The sequence below is a fragment of the Columba livia genome, chromosome 4 (genome assembly GCF_036013475.1).
Source record: "Columba livia isolate bColLiv1 breed racing homer chromosome 4, bColLiv1.pat.W.v2, whole genome shotgun sequence".
NCBI lineage: Eukaryota > Metazoa > Chordata > Aves > Columbiformes > Columbidae > Columba > Columba livia.
Window position 1 is genome coordinate 44,093,289 of NC_088605.1, and position 18,163 is coordinate 44,111,451.

General features: G+C 39.4%; 1 protein-coding gene and 1 long non-coding RNA gene across 3 annotated transcripts; one reads left to right on the forward strand and one right to left on the reverse strand.

Moving 5' to 3' along the window:
• Positions 1-41: 41 nt before the first annotated feature.
• Positions 42-4,406, reverse strand: LOC110362901 (uncharacterized). Its single transcript, XR_002420588.2, has 2 exons — positions 1,942-4,406; positions 42-1,259 (listed from the first exon to the last, which is right to left on the reverse strand). It is a non-coding gene; the product is annotated as an uncharacterized LOC110362901 (long non-coding RNA).
• A 90-nt stretch (positions 4,407-4,496) lies between these two features.
• On the forward strand, positions 4,497-18,130 carry PPID (peptidylprolyl isomerase D). 2 transcript variants are annotated; one of them, XM_065061451.1, is made up of 10 exons: positions 4,497-5,013; positions 6,946-7,086; positions 7,534-7,640; positions 9,961-10,149; positions 10,557-10,679; positions 12,320-12,426; positions 14,970-15,111; positions 17,112-17,198; positions 17,281-17,323; positions 17,892-18,130. In XM_065061451.1, exons 1-10 carry the CDS (start codon positions 4,929-4,931, stop codon positions 17,981-17,983), a joined length of 1,116 nt encoding a protein of 371 aa, XP_064917523.1. In that variant the 5' UTR covers positions 4,497-4,928; the 3' UTR covers positions 17,984-18,130. The 2 variants fall into 2 exon arrangements, with proteins under 2 accessions (XP_064917523.1, XP_064917524.1); XM_065061452.1 differs by having other exon boundaries at positions 4,509-5,013; positions 17,895-18,130.
• Positions 18,131-18,163: the final 33 nt, after the last annotated feature.

The following is an 18,163-nucleotide window of genomic DNA, read 5'->3' on the forward strand; positions in this document are numbered from 1 at the left end:
ACAATGTAATTGACAAAACTTCAGTCAGAAAATCAGCCAGATTCTTAGTGCAGAAATAGATGGGATTTTATTAGCAGTCCCTGATCAGTCCTGAATGCACAAGTCCAAAATGCTCCTAAACCTGTGTTATCAGAAACAGGCTTTGAAGGAACCACAAAAAGAAGCCAGAAGCCAGAACAGGTAAACTCTGAGGATTTAACAAAAAGTTCGCTAATCCTGGGCGTGAATTAATGACTTACTGCTCCGTCTAGTCACACATGCTGTATAAATTACAGGAGCACAGATAAGACTTGCTACACTTTGCAATGCATCAGCAGCATTTTGGATTCTGTAAAATAAATAAAATCAAAATTTTATTGCTACTTTAAATGAGCCAAGTAAAATATGATACCAAGAAATGTCTAGAATTATTCTCTCTCCATGTTGTTATTACAATTTAGCACAGTAAGTCTAAATTACTCTCCACAGAGAACTGTAAAACCTATTCTAAAATGTACTGCACTTCAGAAGCAGAGATGGCAACTGAGAGTTTGGGATAGCAGCCCCATGCAAACCACTTTACTCATCCTTCATGGAACAATGCCTCACTTTTGCTGGGGCTGCAGCAACTTTTTCCAGCCCTGGAACAGTGACACAGAGGTGCTGCCTTCACATTTGACAAACAGTTTCACAGTCTTCTTACATAAAAGATACAGTCAGTTGAAAATGAAAGACACTTTAAAGGGAAATATTAATTTAAAATAATTGTTTCAAAATGACTGGGAAGTATTGGTGTATGTAATGAAACATTTGATTTTCAACAGTCTTTGGTGTTAAGAATAAAAAGGCCAGATAAAGGGTATATTCTTTTAATCAAAATATAAATATTGAATAATATGGTGAGAATTGGATTGTGTGAAGGTAATAGGTATTTACAATTCTCTGAAATCACTACTGTTACTTATGTATCTTGTTAAATTTCCTAAAACAAAGGTGCAATACTTTTTACCCCAGAAAAGCCTGCAGATGTGCATAGCAGTAGATGTTCAAATACTTGTTTCAAACCTGGTTTGGTTCCTCTCCTGGTAGTGTTTCTAAGCCTCCTGTCTAGGACTCCATCCAAAGCCTCGCTGGAAATGCTCATGTTCCAGATTTTCAATTGCAAAATCCATTGTGGGGACTCACTATTTGCTGGTTGCACTCTTGTCTTTAAATACATCTTGCCGTAGCTCATCCTGGACTCCATTGTACCCACATTAGATGCAGACCAAAAAGGCTTTCTACATAATAAAGAATACAGTCACCATAATTGATATTTTAATACCCTTTGGTGATAACTATGATAAACAGCATTATACATTTACATGAAATTGCAGTGACACACAGGAAATACCTTTGTATCAAAAGTGAGGGCAGGAATTTAGCAAAAAAAACATCCCACATCAGCAGTGTGGCAACAGTGGCCAGCAGCTTCTCTGGTTATTTGCCTCTGAAACTTAGTTCTTAGCTAAACCATGTTTTTAGTGATCAAGGTATCTGAAAGTTAGTGATGACTAAATGCATGACTTTTCTTTCAATTTCTGTCATAGAATGTCAGCTCTGTGTAGACAATTTTCTTTTTCAAATATCCTGGGACAAGAACATATGGTTCTTTAATGGTTTAATATTGCATTTTAATTCAGCTTAGAGGAATCAGCTGAGAGCCAATAACTGCTCAGTATAGGTTTAATTTGGGACCTTTTTTTTTTTTTTTTTTTTTCAGAAAAAGACTTGGTGTAGATGTGGAACAATAAGCCTGATAATGAGGAAACAGATTTCTCTTTCTCCTGTCTCGTGTCTCTCTGATGAAAATGACATGTTTGGTGTGCCAGGTCACATGGGAACAGCACATGATGCACCCTGTGGCACAGGAAAGGCTGAGTGGCTGCTCTATTTCACAGCAAGCACTGAAAGCATCCTTACCAAGACTGTTATCAAAAAATTGCATATTGGAAGCTTCTTAATAGCTGCTGTGAAAGGCTGAAGTATGTGTTTCAGTTGCTTGTCAACTCGATCCTCTCAGTTCTCCACTGGGTCCTGTTCTGAAGCTACAATTCAATCCAGTGAAAAGCCCACAAACATACAATCATTCCTATAAAAAACAAAATGGCTTTTAATATCCTTAGACAAGGAAGTTCTGCACTAAGCCAAAGTTCTCACCTTCTGGTGGCATGAACATGTTTAAGCTTCAATTTTCTTCACAGTGTCAAATACAGATTTAGAGGTGAAAAAAAAAGAAAATTAAATAAACAGCAAAAAATCCTATTCTGAATGTGTACATATTTGCCCACCTTACACAATCAGCAACAATTATAAATAATCTTTATTTTACAGTTTATTCTTTCACAAATGCTATTTTACAGGATGGAACGATTATTCATTATTATTGCTTATTGTGTCTTCCATCGGACTACAAGTTTTAGAATGATATAGGCATTTCTGTGCATTTATCAATGATAGCTTCTTTAGTCAGGGAGGGAAGAAGAGGAGAAAATGAAGATTGTATAAGTGGCTGGACTTAGAAGATCCACATCCCTTGCTCTGACTGGTCTTTGAGTTCAATTAGACTGGAGTGTCATACTCCAGCAAGTATGATGTACTCAGTAGAGGAGAGACCTGTACTTTTTAGCACCCTCAACATGTGTTTATCTAATTATAATACTCAAAATAATTTTACTGCATAGCTAAAGCTGCGTGTGCGTAAATATCTGAATTAAAACCTTTGACAGTTCAGTTATAGTGCCTATTTTCAATACAATGTTTTACAAGTGTTTACCACATTTGAAAGACATTATTTATCCATCAATTTTGTGTGTAACTTAATATATTAATTTGAGCATAAAATCACTCAGTAAATTATTGACAGAAGTCACACTACAGTTGCTTTTTACAATCTGTCAATGACTATAAATTATTATGTACAGTAATTATGCTACTGCAGTGCTTGGAAGATATTCATTCAGCTCACATTATTTTCCAGAATCTCCTACTGACACTGAGAAAGTTGCTTAGTTTTTCTCTCGTCCACCTCACATCTCCAAATTAGCACAGGGATTGCCTGTTTCTTTGTACTTCTAAAGTACATTGCACATAGGGATTTTCGAGCAACTACTGTAATATGAATAACTAATCTAGAATCTAGACTATTCCAACTTGGCCAGGAAAATAACTACAGGGACTGTGTAAGTCTGCTCCTGGAAGAATGAATCACTACTTCTTCTCAAGAGGAAGCTGCCAACAGCTCTTGCGGGGGACACACACCAACACCACGCACTTTACTCTGCTGTCTGCTAATGAAATCTCTTCCAGACTGTACTTGCTTGGCTAACAACTGCCTCACTGAAATCACTTCTCCTACGCCACTGCACCTCACCTACGCTAAGCGTAATGATAAAAATATCTCAACCAGTGACCATGGCCAGATGCCTGGTGACTTGCAGATGACTCAAAGCTCTGGTGGCCTTTCACATGGTGGAGCATGCAAAATCCCTGACACAGCTGCATGACCTGGCTCAGAGAGAGAAATGCCTTAGTGTGGTCCCAATGATTCCTCACTAAGTGTTCCCAGATGGTGGCAGATGGTTTTTCCTTCTGTTGAGGCTTCCCAGATGCAATATTCAACAGCACTCGGTGCTGATCACCTCTTCTATCCAACATCTGTACAGAGGCTGTGGGAATTATCACGATGCAGTATATGGACTGCAGTGTTATTAATATCAGTGCTACTTTATATTTTCTTTCAATATGGCAATTACAGATGACCTCTGACACGTCTAATATTGAGAACATACTGAGAGAGAGATGAAAACCAGCTTGATGAAGTTCAAGCCCAAACATATAAAGATGACATGAATTAGAGGAGAAAGCATTTGGAGGATAGAATGAATCAAAGAATGAACGTAGAGGTTTCTAGGATGGATTAGAGAAGTCCAAGGAACAGAGAGGATCATTTTTGAACAGCAGCATTCCCAAAACAACTTTAAGTTTGCAAGAGCCCAGCACTTTTCTGCCCCTTCAACTTTTGCCTCAACACACCCCTTGCCTTCAGGATGCCCATGAGCACAGGATGTGGCCAGGTTGGCCATTCATGTGCTTGGGAATTCCGCACCTTGAGGAGCCCCAACAAAGTTTGTTGACGGTTTTCACATCCCTTGGTCAACACAAGTGGCTGAAAGAGACTGTTTGCCTCAGAGCAATTATCGTGGTAGTCACACTTTGGGAAGAAACACATTTCGTTTTCAGACCTTAAGAAGCCTGGAGTTATTCAGTGTTTCTAAGCATTTATATGGTGATAGTCACTTTGAAAACTTGCCAATTTTTCCACGGGTCACAGCTTTTCACAAAGCCTGCGTTTCTCTCATAACGCAGGCAAAATAAAAAATCCCTCTCCTTACCCGCATTTCCAGGCCTTCTGTAAGTGTATATACTCTCAAGAAACAAACGTTTTTTCTTTGCAGGTTACCTCCAAGTGATTAAAGACGTCTCGGAGGCAGGAGGCCGAGGCAGACCTTTCCCGCAGGCATCTGCGGGGCCCTGGCTCCGCCGTGCGGCACCCGCGTTGCGCCACTACCCGTCGCCTTCCCGCCCGGCGCCTCGGCGAGCGGTGCGAGGCCGCGCCGGGGGCACCGAGGGCCGCACCGGAGGCACCGAGAGCCGCCCGCAACACACCCGCCCCCGCCGCGCTGCCGCCCGCGGCGCCCGCCCGCCCGCGCTCCCTCAGCCTCCCCTGAGAGCGCCCGCCCGCCGCCATTAGCTGGGGGCAGGCTTCTGTCCCCACGGTGGCTGCGGCGCCCTCCGCCAGCCGCCGGCCCCGCCGGTGGGAGGAGCGGGAAGCGGTCCCGACCCCGCGGCGGCCGGAATCGCGAGCGGCCGAGTAAGGCGGAGCCACCGCGGCAGCGGGCAGCTGCGATATGTCGCATCCGTCCCCTGTCGCCCGGCCCAGCAAGCCCTCCAACCCCCGCGCCTTCTTCGATGTGGACATCGGGGGCGAGAGAGGTGGGGAGGGGGCGGGAAGGGAGCGGCGGGGATCCGGGCGAGACCCGCGTGGTTGGGCCGGGGCCGGGGGGCCCGAGGCCGGGGGGGCCCGAGGCCGGGGCCCCTCTGTGCTGAACACGCGGAGCCCGGGCCGGGTGGCGGGGAGCGGGCGGGAGCGGGGCGGCTCACGCGTCAGTCGGGCCGCGGCACCGAACGTTCTCGACGGGGAGGGACCCCGAAGCTGCGGTGGCGTGCTGCGGGCACACACACGCGGTGCCGGGAAGGGGGAGAAACATGGCCCCGCCGCGAACGGGCCTCCTGTGGGGCGGGAGACTGCCTCCCCGCCGGGACCTGCGAGCTCCGCTGGGGTTTCCCCGCTGAATGAACAGGCCCGAGGGAAACAGAGGGAAAGACAACATGGCTGCATCGGCCTCCCGTTCCCTGGGGCTTCCCAGCTGAGGGGTGCACCCGACCGTGATGCCGGGGAGCGGGCACGTACAGCGCCATCAGCGATCCCCTGCGACGCCATCCCTGAACAGCCTCGCCCGGCCAAGTGTAGCAGGCTGGCTTGCTGCCCTGCACCGTATAGGTCCCCGGGGTACCTATGGCCACGGCCCGCACCTACACACCCGCTAACACGTGCCGCCAGCCTGCCGAGCTCGGCCTGGGTGAGAGCAGCCCTCACCCTGCTCTCAGGCCGTGTCCTGCCACCCACGCGTGGGGCCGTGGTGCCAGGCCTCACCTGGCTGCTGCTGGCCTGGGGCTGCCGGGGGGTGGTGGCCTGTGCTAGGCCGAAAGCTCTGGCAGACCCTTGGTCCCAGTCATTCTCTTGGCATCAGTCATTCTCTTGGGATCGGTTGTTCTCTTGGCATGGCTGGTGTTGGCAGAGGTCATTCGAAAATCTGGGCAAATGGTCGAAGTGGAAACAACAAAACAACAACATGGATGCTGGGGTGATATTCAAAAGTGCAGGTTTTCAAAATTTGCATGGGTGAAGATAGATGATGCCTTTTTGTCAGAATATTGCCTCTTGTTTACTCATTCTGCTACTCAATAATAAGTCTGTAAGATGATTTGTCTTTTATTGACTTTCAGTTGTCTAATTTGTTTTCATTCCTGTATTAATTAGAATTAATGTATTTACATTTGGTTTCCGGTGGAGTGAAGATATGATAACTAATTGACTGTGAGGCTGATGAGAAAACAGCAGCAGCAACTGGTGGCAGCTGCTAGGAGTGAGAAATATCTCTCCGAGAAGCCACTTTGTGAAAAGATGAGAATTTGACACATAATCCATTTATCGCCTATTACAGGATCTGTTAGCTACTCAGCTTTCACTTCCTTTAGTTAAAACGTGTACATTTTTTAATAATTGCTTGTAGCATCTGTAACTGTAAATAGCCATTATTCATATGCATGTTAGGTGTTACGGTGTCTTAGTAAAATTGAGATTTAAGAGAATGAGGAATAAGGTTGGCGTACATGTTTAGCATAAGTTCTTAGATCACATGAAAGTCTCCACAAAACAGTCTTTTTTATTGTAGCTGATTTTGCTTGAACAAGCTACATGTACATGTTAAAAGGGACATAAAATAAGTATGCATGTTACAATACATAATTTGACTTTAATATATGCATGTGTGATTTCCCACACACATTTTTTTGGCAGAAAATGCATTTGGTACTTTTGATAGTTTCTGGCAGAATCTGTCTTTATTCCCTGTAAATTACTCTTGATAGTGGAATTCGTTGTTGGTAATAACCTTGCTAAAACCCTAATGTAACTCTGTCAGTGATTGCCATGGAACAAACCCAAAATGTCAGTTTAATAGTAATCTAAATAAATACAGTCAAGTCTGAAATATTAATTACCTTTGCTCTGTAATGCTCAACACATCACCATGTAAAAGACAGGACTTAAAAATATGTCTAATTCTCTCTTTGTCATTTCAGTTGGACGCATTGTCTTCGAATTGTTTGCTGATGTTGTACCCAAAACTGCTGAAAATTTCCGTGCGTTATGTACAGGAGAGAAAGGAACAGGGCCTACCACTGGAAAGCCTCTTCATTATAAAGGATGTCCTTTCCACAGAAGTAAGTTCTATTAAGTTCTCTGATTACCTGCTGGTAACGGAAGTCCTCCATTATCAGTATTTGAACTAATGTTAAATAATATTTTGGAACATTTGTTTAAGAAATAACTTAGCTGAAAGTAAGTTTTTGACTTTTTGAACCTCCTAGTGACTGGATATTTTTACTATGCATTGACAATAGTAAATCATAAATTTACTAGTAAGTTAGTAAAACTAGTTTACTAAGAGTTGTGTGTAGTTTGAAATGGATTTCGGGTAAAGGATTAAATATCAAGTGATGTCCACTTACCTGGAAAGGAGTATTTAGGGGAGACTTGATAAAGAAGGTGGTTTTCAGTTTTATTTAGGCCCAAGTGCTAGTGACAGGAATTGCTCTTCATCTCTGAATTGGTTTTCTTTGTGCCTTTCCTGCCTTGCTGCTATGTTTTATAATTATTTTCTTTTACAGTTATTAAGCAGTTCATGGTCCAGGGTGGAGATTTCTCAAACCAAAATGGCACAGGTGGAGAAAGTATATATGGTGAAAAATTTGAAGATGAAAACTTTCATTATAAGGTATTCTGTTGAAAATACTAATTGTATTCGGTTTTGAAGTTTCAGTGTTTTATATTTTTCTTCAAGTTCAGAATTAACGTTCTTTTTTCCAAGATTAATGTTTTCTCAGGATGCGTCCTGTGTCATTCCCTGTTCCTTTTGCAAAGGCATAACCTTCAAAATGCGGTTGGTGCCTGCAAGGTCTGTCTTTTTACATAAGACTGAGTTCCTTTTTATACTTTTGAAGAAGAAATGTTTGCTTTCAGTATTTTTAAATCCGTCTTTTTAAGGACTATAGTTCTATCTTTTTTTAAAAAATGGGTATTCAAGAAAGGGAAGAAGACTTCTTTTCACCGTACTGTATAGCATGTCTGTGTACCATAGGGCTACAATTTATATAGTGTTTGAAGATCTCCACATTTAAGTATTTCCTGTACACTGTGACTTACATTTTTTGATTATTCTGGAGAAAGGTGGTAAACAGAATCATTGTTCTTAGCATTCTTCTGTGTTCTTGGATGCGTGTAAAGGGCTGTGTAGCTGGAAAAAATCCCCTGTGCTCTAACTATCAGTAGTCACATCTTGAACCTGGGTAGGAGTACTACCTGGAAACAGCACAAATAACATGTTTTTCAAGTACTCATTACAACAACCAGGACACCTGCTGCTGTAGGTGTAACAATTCTCAGCACTGGCATTAACAGGGTTATTATGGGATAGCATATGAATGACTCCTCAGCAACACGGACTAAAAAAATTACAGACATCGCTGTCCTGTGGTTGAAACAAAGACCTGACTGCAATTGTGCTTCCCCCAAACAGTTTTAGGAAAAGAAAATATGTCAATCCTCCACTAGTCAGACATCAAAGTCCATTACCAAGTTCAGAGCAATAGCTGGAAATGTGGCTCCAGCATTCATCATAGAGTTAGTTGAAAGATTCAGACTCACTGTGCCGTATGACTGGATAAACACTTCAGGCAAGGAGTTCTCCCTGCCACCATGGAAATCTAAACACTCTGTGGGAAGAGTTTTCAAAACTGCAGGTTCTTTGAAGTGGTGGAGACTATAGGTACAAACCAGATGCTTAAATACAGCTTTCTCAGACTGTTGTGTCAAACTAATCAACTTCCCATTGAGCTCTGAGGTCTAGTTCACAGCAGTTTCTGTTTCCATCTCTTCAGTGCTGTCATATTATTTTATTTTTTTCCTCCTCCCCACAATATCAAGTTTCTTAGGAATACCACAGCTTGCATGCTTCAGACATGTACCAGTGTCTTGGTATAACATACTGACTTCACGATAAGTGGAGTTCCTTGCACTTAATAACCAGATCAATTTGTGGAGAATAATATATTAATGATAGAATCATCTTGGTTGGAAGAGACCATCAAGATCATCAAGTCCAACCATTAACCTACCACTGGCACTAAACCATGTCCCTAAGAACCTCATCTACACATCTTTTAAACACCTTCAGGGATGGTGACTCTACCACTTCCCTGGGCAGCCGGTTTCAATGCCTGACAAATGACTCTTGTCATGCCAGTTTAACAACAAGAGATTCACCACACATATGAAAAGTACATTTTTGCAGTACAAGTGAAAATTAAATATTCTGTATGATGGAGCAAGATAATTCTTATTTCCAAGAAGGAAAAAATACTTACAGGAAACAAGATAAACAATATAATTCTCATGTTGGGCTGTTTAATAAATTTTTGTTAGTTTGTGGCCTGGTATCATGAGCCAAAATATTTAGATAGTTAAAAATCCCAATGGAATAAAAACTGTCTCTCTAGGAAAGTGAAGGAGTTTAAAAAACATCCACCAACCTTTAAATAACGAAGACCACAGTCCCCTAAACCCCATAGTTCTACAACATTGTGTGACTAGCCTTTATAAACGTAACAATACATACCAATCTTGACAGTGTAACATTAAAGTTGGCTTAGGTGGTGTTCTGCTTTGTTTCTTGAGGCCAGTGGTCTGGAATAATCCAGTGAGGAGCTTCATATACCTCTTAGCTGATCTGTCTAAACTGAGCAGCTGCGCAGGGGACTGAGCGCACAAGAAACAGACAGATGTTACAGCATCAAGTCACACATGTGGCTCTGCGTGCTAGGCTGCTGGGTGGCCAGTGAAGATGCAGAGTGGGGCATTTGCCTGCTTCAGTTACGATAGGTAAAATTAGTTGCCAGCTGTATGTGACTGTCTGGTTTACCAGGTTGTCATTATGGCTATCCTTGCTATAAATGTTAATAGCCTTACAGAATCTTATATATGGTTTTATAACAGATCTTCCCTAAGTTGGTTGTGATTTTTTTTTTCCCCCAATGCAGCATGATAAACCAGGGCTGCTGAGCATGGCAAATGCAGGACCGGGTACTAATGGTTCTCAGTTCTTTATTACAACGGTGCCTACTTCTCACCTGGATGGGAAACACGTGGTGTTTGGCCAAGTGATCAAAGGAATGGGTGTAGTTAAAATATTAGAAAACGTTGAAGTAAACGGAGAAAATCCTGCTAAGGTAAGCAAAATCCAAAGCAGTTAGGGATGACGTTTATTTTTGTGTTATATTATATATATTCATTTCTTCCAAATGCTTGGTATAATGTCTATAACTATTAAAAGTTAACCAGTTATTTTCAGCTTGCTGCCAGTTCCTTTTCCAGCCTCTCTGTGCAGCGTGGGTATGGTGTTCTTGGAATGCTGCTCCTCTGAAGGCAACACTTTCTGTAATAATAGCCTTTTGATGGTGATAGGCTAATGATGTGGTGGGTTTCTGAAATCAATGCATCCAAACAACAGATGAAACAGCACTGAAAAAGCATTTTTACTGAATTTCAAAGAGCACTCAGAAGTGGGGTTTTGTTGTTTTTGTTTTTAAATTGTCTTAATAAGCAATACTGCTGCTTACACTTCCTTTCTTTTCAGTTGTGCGTCATTGCAGAATGTGGAGAGCTAAAGGAAGGAGATGACTGGGGAATTGTTCCCCAGGATGGGTCTGGAGATGCTCATCCAGATTTTCCTGAAGATTCTGATATAGACTTGAAAGATGTAAGTATTTTTCTTTTAAGGTACGTATTTTACAGAATGCAAGACTTGTAGGTAATCTGAGTCACATGGTCTCTGTGATGATGTTCACTAAGCTTTTTTTCTTAGGAATCGATTAAGGTCCTGATTAAATGGTGACATTCAATTTTAGGAAAGAGAATGCTGTGGGAGGGGATTGCTGTCTCTCTTTTTTTTTTTTCAGTGCTAACTGCAGCTAATTTTTTTCCCCAGTAATTAGAACCACAATAACTTAAAATTATTACACTTAATTTTTTTCTGTTCTTTGTTTCTTTTTACTTTTGTTTGTGCTGTAGTGACAAATGGCAATTACTAGAACTCAGCCCTGCAGATGACTAACTTATTGTTGTACCTACACACTTTTTCTGTGCTACTTTTAAAATATCCACACTTTAAAAGATTTTGCCTCATTTACTAGAAATAATAAAGGATCAACCTTTTTAAAAGATTCTTACTACATCAGAGTTAGTAATTCTTAATCCCCAGTAGCTGTTTTCTTTTCAGGTCGTTTGAACCGAAGGAAGACATGCTGTTGAGAGTTATGGAGCAGACTGGTGAAACCTGCTCTGCTGCAGGTTTTTACTTTATTTTGGAAGTGAAATATAGACAAACTGTGTAAATCACACAGTGATTCGTGAGAGGGGAAAGAAAAAGGGGGCTGCATGTTTAGATTCCAAATACAGAATTGGAAATTGAACAGTAAAAAACCACATTACAGCTAGAAACCAGGAGCTCCTTGGACCTGGCTATGAGGACCACTTTTATTTGTGAAAATGTTTTTGGAGGGCATTTGCTGTGGTTCAGAACTGAAGTTGGCAGGTGCCTCCCTCCTTTGACTTTAAACTGGTTCATATAAAGTAACTACAGAAAACATTTTGACATTGGTCTCATGCTGCGATCAGATTTTTCCAAGGTCATTAATTCTAGTAGGGTACAAGTGTAAACTGATAGTATTACAAATGGCAATATATACATCTGTCAGAGCATAAGACTACTGTGATATAGACAGCAGTAATTATAAACTGTTAATTGCCACTAGAAAAGTAACTTAACACTTGAAATGTATGCCATTCTGGAAATAGATACGATGGATTTGATAAAGACATGCAGTTGTTTTTTTTCTCCTTCCATAGATGTTTTGAGAGAAGGAGAATTATGTTGATACAACTTTTAGTTTGAGAGCAGGCAGAGTTCAGGTGACTAATACCATTTTGAGAAGCAGAAGAGAAAATTTTCTCAGGAGTAAGGCAGTCTTGGTTGAATACTTAGATTGTTAACATGTCTTCTTTTCTATGAATAATGGTGAACACATTTATATATAGTTCTGTGTGGGGGTACCAGCATTTAGGGGAGGGAGCTGAACTGCTATGTTACCTCTGGTATTTTCTCACTCTTTATACTGTAGAAAATCCATTAGGAATTTCATCTTTCAGACGATTGTGTTAAATAGAGAATTTTACAGAAGTGGTTTGAAGCTTGTACTTGTCTAAAATTGGACTATCTTTATTCTGACATAATAATATTTGAAAGAGGATGGACATGGGATCCTACTGTTAAATATTAGGTAAATCAAGACTTATTTCATAATTATGTTCATACTTTATATTTTCCATCTATTCTATTAGGTTGACAAGATTGTGGCCATAGCAGAAGACATAAAGAATATAGGAAATACTTTCTTCAAATCGCAAAATTGGGCAGTGGCAGCTAAAAAGTATAGTAAAAGTTTACGGTAAGGCTATCATCATTCAATCAGGTAGCTCCTGTAACCCAGATTAATACTGCTATCAAGCAATGATACGTGCATTTTAAAAGTGCCTGTTGCTGTGCTCTTTTTTTTTTTTTAAAATAAAAGAGCCTTCTGAAACTGATTTTTAGCTACTTACTCAAGTAGGTCTCTGCTCACAGCTAGGTAAGAGCTATAGGCAGGAAGCATTGTTTAGAACTGACTAAATGCTCTTTTTAATACTCCTGCTGTGCTGGTGCATAACTGGGAAGAAAAGCACAGTGGTACATAGAATAGTTAATGGACAGGAAAGGAGAGAGATACTTGTTCTCTGATTTCTAAAAAAACAGTAGGTTTAGGAAACTGGAAAGCTCAAGAGAGGGCACCCCCAAGTGTGGTGTTCATTAATTAATTATTATTTTTTCTGAGGCTCCATACCGTCATCCTGACTTGATGTATAGTGCAGACTTGCCTTCAAAATCATGTTTTTTCTGCTTTTGTGTCCATGCTGCTCCTTTATTCTTTTCGTGCTTTTTGCTTTATGCATATGAGCTTCTCCTAAAAACTCTTATTTTTAAGTTATACTGACCTTCCTCCCTACCTTCTAACAGATCATTGATTAACTAGCAGTAACAATAATGAGAGAAAAATAAATGAAGGCATATTTAGTGCTTCAGTTGAATTTTTCAACTGACTGGGCTTCAAACAATTGATGCCTTTCTGAAGCATAAGAATGAATCCTTTAATTACAGGTGTTAACCCAAGATGTAACATCTCTTTCTGCCCTCAAAAAGCCCATCACAGCCCAACAGAAATCCCAAAGTAAACAGGATAAAAAGGTTGGAATGGATCTTTAAGGAACTTTGTGTTGTATCTGTCTATTACCTTTTCCCATTCTTAAGTAAATATGAGGTATAATTATGCCATCCCTCACAATTAGTTGTCTTGCTCAATCTTAAGCACACCTGATGAAGACTCTTCCAGTCGGAGTAGACAGCTTATATTTGGTGCATTTTTTTTTTCCTTTGTGGATGGAAAGGATAGTAATTTCTGTAGACTAAACAAATCTGATCATTCCAGCTCTTCTTTATAGATCACACTTTTGTGGACATGCATTGTTATTGTATCCTAAAATATGATACATCTAAGTAAGATGGTGTATTGTAGCCGTCACTTAGCCAGAATTGATAGGAACAGAACAGCTCTTACTGGGGTATCTCCCATGTCTTATGTACAAATTACGTACCAGGCCATCTGGCAATGTTGTTTTCTTTTTACCAACAGTAACCATTATAGCCTTCCATTCTGTTTCTTGCCTTACTGCTGCTTACCCACGTTTTTAAAATTTCTTTTAAATGAAAGAATTGACACTTTTTGCCAAAAAATGTATTATTTCCTTTGGTCTCTCTGAATATTATTGATTTCTCTGACTTGGAAACTCTGATTTTGTTTCCAGAATGGTTGCAATCTTTCATGGTTTTGTATGATTTATAAACATTATAGCAGTATTCTTTTTGTTTTGAACATAACACAGTTTTGTATTGTAACACTCCTTAGGCTTTTTACCCTTTTTACTCTCCTGGTTCTCCTCTTTTGCATGATGCCCAACAAGTGGAAAAATCTTTTGGACTATGGCTAACTTTTAAACTATTACTTATTTCTGTCATCCAAAGTTGTATACAAACCATTCAATACTCAAAAGATAGGGCATGCAAAAATTGAAGTTAGGTGGGCATGGATCTGCAAAGACTTCATTTGTCATGGCGTGCCTAAAATACAAAACCCATTATTTTTATTTTTAAAATAAAAACCACAGAAGTTCTATTAAGTAGGCCATTAAAAAAAGAGCTAGAACTTTTATATCCGCAACAGACCTTTGCCACTTAAAGTAAAAAACTGACAGTATTAGCACATTGTAAATTAAGAATGAGATACTGTTTGCCTGCGAGTTTGCCTATGGAACACAGATGTGGTAACTGATGTCACTCAGTCCTGAAGCAGTGTCTGTTTTGAAATTCAGGAAAAAAGTCATGAAGGAAGACAATGGATAGAAGGTGGAGTTACTAATGCTCATAAAACACTCTCCTCTATAAAGTAAAGTTAGCTTCAGCTTTTAGCTATAAACGCCTAAATTAATTAAAATATTAATGGGGGAACTGAAGAAGAGACGAAGCTTCCCATGAATGTGGAAAGTGCAGTGGTGGTGTTCCACTGATGAGGAACATGTTTTTTGAAAATAAACAGTCATTGAGATAAATTCTAATGGTTTCATGCCATCTGGAATAGTGCATTTTTCTAAGGAAAAGAATGCTGTTAGTACAGTGGAGAATTAAGAGTTAGAGCAAAACATTCACTAACGAGTTCATCTTTTTTGCCAGGACAGGTCTTATATATTTAGTCTAATAAGTATTCGTGATAGTGGAATTGAGGCTGCTTTAAAAATACCAGTTTGGAGAGCGTAGTTCACACTTATCTGTGGAATGGTAGCTAAGAACAAAATGGAAGTTGCAACACTAATGCATGTTCTTTGTAAAACTGTTTTTCTGCAGGTATGTAGAAGCTTCTGAAGCAGTGGCAGAGGAGGCAGACAAACCAAAGTTAAAGACGGTTGCTTTGACCTGCATTTTAAATATTGCCGCTTGTAAACTAAAGCTGTCGGATTGGCAGGGAGCCATTGAAAGTTGTTCAGAGGTAAATTTAATGTTTAGTATTTTGATTAACAGTTGGCCTGTGTAGAAAATGGAGACTGAAACTACAAAGCTTTTTTTAAGAGTCTTCTGACAAGCTTATCATTTGAAACTAAACAAAGTAGAAGGCTGATTGTGAAGTTATTACTAACTTCTAATTATATGGCTTTTTAAAAAGATTTTGAAATTGCAGCGACTCAATAGAAACGAACAAAAGGGGGCTGTTGCTTTCTGCCAGAAAAAGGTACACTGCCAGTTTTGTTTACTAAGAACAGACCTAATTTTTATATTACAAAGAGTTAAACTGTCTTCAGTGAACTAGGAGTACTTTTCTCCAGAAGATTCATACAAGCAAAGCATTTCACTTGCTTTTAGATTTGATGGTCCTGTATTAAATAACTGAAGTGACTCTTTTAACTAAAGTCCTTTAAGGTAGGCTTAGTGGTGAAAAAAAAGCAGTGAATAGGTAGAAAGAATGAAGAAAACAATTAATATGGAAATATTGAAAAATAATAAATTTTAAAAAGAAGTAACAGTGACATAGACATACTGACAAAATTTAGTACATTTGAGGAAACTTTGAATAATTCAGCAAAACTCTGAAATTTTGAAGGAAATAAAGAATGCTCTAATCTCTTAGCAGAGGATCTTGAGCAGCATCTCCTAGGGCTTCATGCTGAAAGCAGGAGTCCCAGCTAATCTATTTGTAAGGCGTCTTTTGTGAACTGGCTCCACACATTGAAAACTTTCATAAACCGACATTCAGAATGGACAAATGGAGGATGAGGAAAAAAAAAAGCCCTGTGTAATGTCATATTTGTCATCTGGGCAGTGGTAAAAAATGAAACAGCATTTAAGTGTTATAGATAGAAATTATTAATCATAATACTTGCCATTGTGGAAAAACAAAAACAAAACAACAACAAAACCCCAAACAAAACAAAAAAAAACAAACCCAAAACAACAACAAAAACCAAACCTTCCTTCTTTTTAAGATAACATAATTCTTAGATAAAGGCAACTTCATTACTGTAGTAGAGTTCTGTAAAGTATTTAGCCTGCATCTTTAATACATGCAAGTGTTAAAGAGTGTATAAGTGTTTTAATCAGAACACCAGTTTCCTAAGATTAACTAGTAGAGTTCAAGGTAACCATTAATGAGAAACTATACACTTCCACTTCTATGATTTCCTAAGGCCAAAAACGTTTCAAATTAACAATCTGTAATACATTCATTATTTGGTGTAAATAAGGAATTATGAACGTCTGAACCTGTTCCAACAAACCTTGCTTTAAAGTAGCTGTAAGCACAATGGTCAGGGTAAAACCAAGGAACACTACCTCTCTGTACACAATACAGACACCTGATTTTCTAATTCTTAACACAGAGGCGGCTCTAGACTTTACAGCAGACAGATCAGGATGGGTGCCCAGAGTAACGCTGTCTTTATATGAACAACAATAAAGTGATTCAAAAAAATCTAGATGCATCATCTAATGGACTGTAATTCTTTGTCAATGGATTAAAGTTAATAAATTATATTAATAAAGCCACACATATATGCAAAGAGATTTCCTGTAATCACTAAGAAACTATATTCTTTAACTAAAAAAGAGACAAACTGTAGAACTATCTCTAATAAGAATAAAGAACACAGTCTTTACAGGCAAGAAGATGAAACACCTAGCTAGCAAAATTAACTGAGGTACTTTGAAAACATAATTTAAGTAATCAAGTAGTAGAAAAATCTCATTGCCCGGCCACTATATTTTCTATTTGTGAGAGAGAGAGAACCCATTTTATGCTTATGTATCCTCATCCTCCACAAAAGACCACTTTTGGTACTACAATATAACATTCTTTTTTACACAGTTAATGTTTTAACAGCTTACCCTCAAACCAACTGGGGAAGATTGTCTGCTGGTGTGAACTGTGCTATTTGTGGAGATCGGAGGCTGTGAAGTATTTGAAATGTTAATGTGACAATTTTATTACATTTACAGGCTCTTAAAATAGATCCAGCAAATACTAAAGCTCTCTACAGACGGGCTCAAGGATGGCAGGGAATAAAAGAACTCGATCAGGCATTGGTAATTATCACAATATTTATTTATTTATTTTTAATCTAAACATTTAATCAGAACAGTAATTTATATTTCTCTTTTATTTAAGGCTGATCTTAAAAAGGCTCATGAAGTAGCCCCTGAAGACAAAGGTAAAATAAAGCTCTTTCTTTATAAATTCTTTCCTTAAAAAAAAAAAAAAAACAAACCAGAACAAAGTAACCAGGGTAGGATTTAGCAGGAAATCACAGCAGTGTGATGCCTAGAATGCTGGCTTCTACCAGCTTAAATGCTGATGCATTGAGCGCAGAGCACACTGAGGTGGAAAACCTGTTTTTATAGAGCAGTGATGCTTCTGCTGCACTGGGAAACCTGCTTATGTAGGTCAAAAGCACACCTCTTGGACCACCTCCCTACCCCACAGGGGTCTTATTAACATTCTTAATTGCCTGGTCAAATTGGATAAGACTTTTAGCTAATAAATTCTATGTTGGCACCAACTTTATGCTTGCTACACCCTCCTCTACCTGGTTAACTCACCAGGTGAAACAAGGTAAGGGACAGGGTCTTTTTGCTGCTAGTATCTGACCTAATAGAATATTAAATGCATTTCTGTTAAACAAAGTCACATGGGTAATTTGCAGCTGTGTGATCTGGTCTTGACATATTAGTTCTAATTAAAGAGATTACTATAACTGTATCATGGATTTTCTTTTTAAGCAGCTATCCAGACGGAAACACTCAAAATCAAACAGAAGATAAAAGCCCAAAAGGAGAAAGAGAAGGCAGCTTATGCTAAAATGTTTGCTTGATTTTTTTTTTTTTCTGAACTTTTAAATCTATGCACTAACTCATGCAAAAGGATGAATGGAGCCGCTTCTTTCATTTGCCCTGTACTGCAGTTTTCAGCGTTTACAACACAAAAGTCTAGTAATAAAGACAAACTGTTCAAAGGTGAAGTGGTTTTTGGTTTTTAAGCTGCAATAACTTGT

Coding starts and splice junctions, on each gene's coding strand:
- PPID (XM_065061451.1), top strand. CDS start 4,929: ATGTCGCATCCGTCCCCTGTCGCCCGGCCCAGCAAGCCCTCCAACCCC. Junction 5,014..6,945: donor GGACATCGGGGGCGAGAGAG/GTGGGGAGGGGG, acceptor TTGTCATTTCAG/TTGGACGCATTGTCTTCGAA. Junction 17,199..17,280: donor AAGAACTCGATCAGGCATTG/GTAATTATCACA, acceptor CTTTTATTTAAG/GCTGATCTTAAAAAGGCTCA.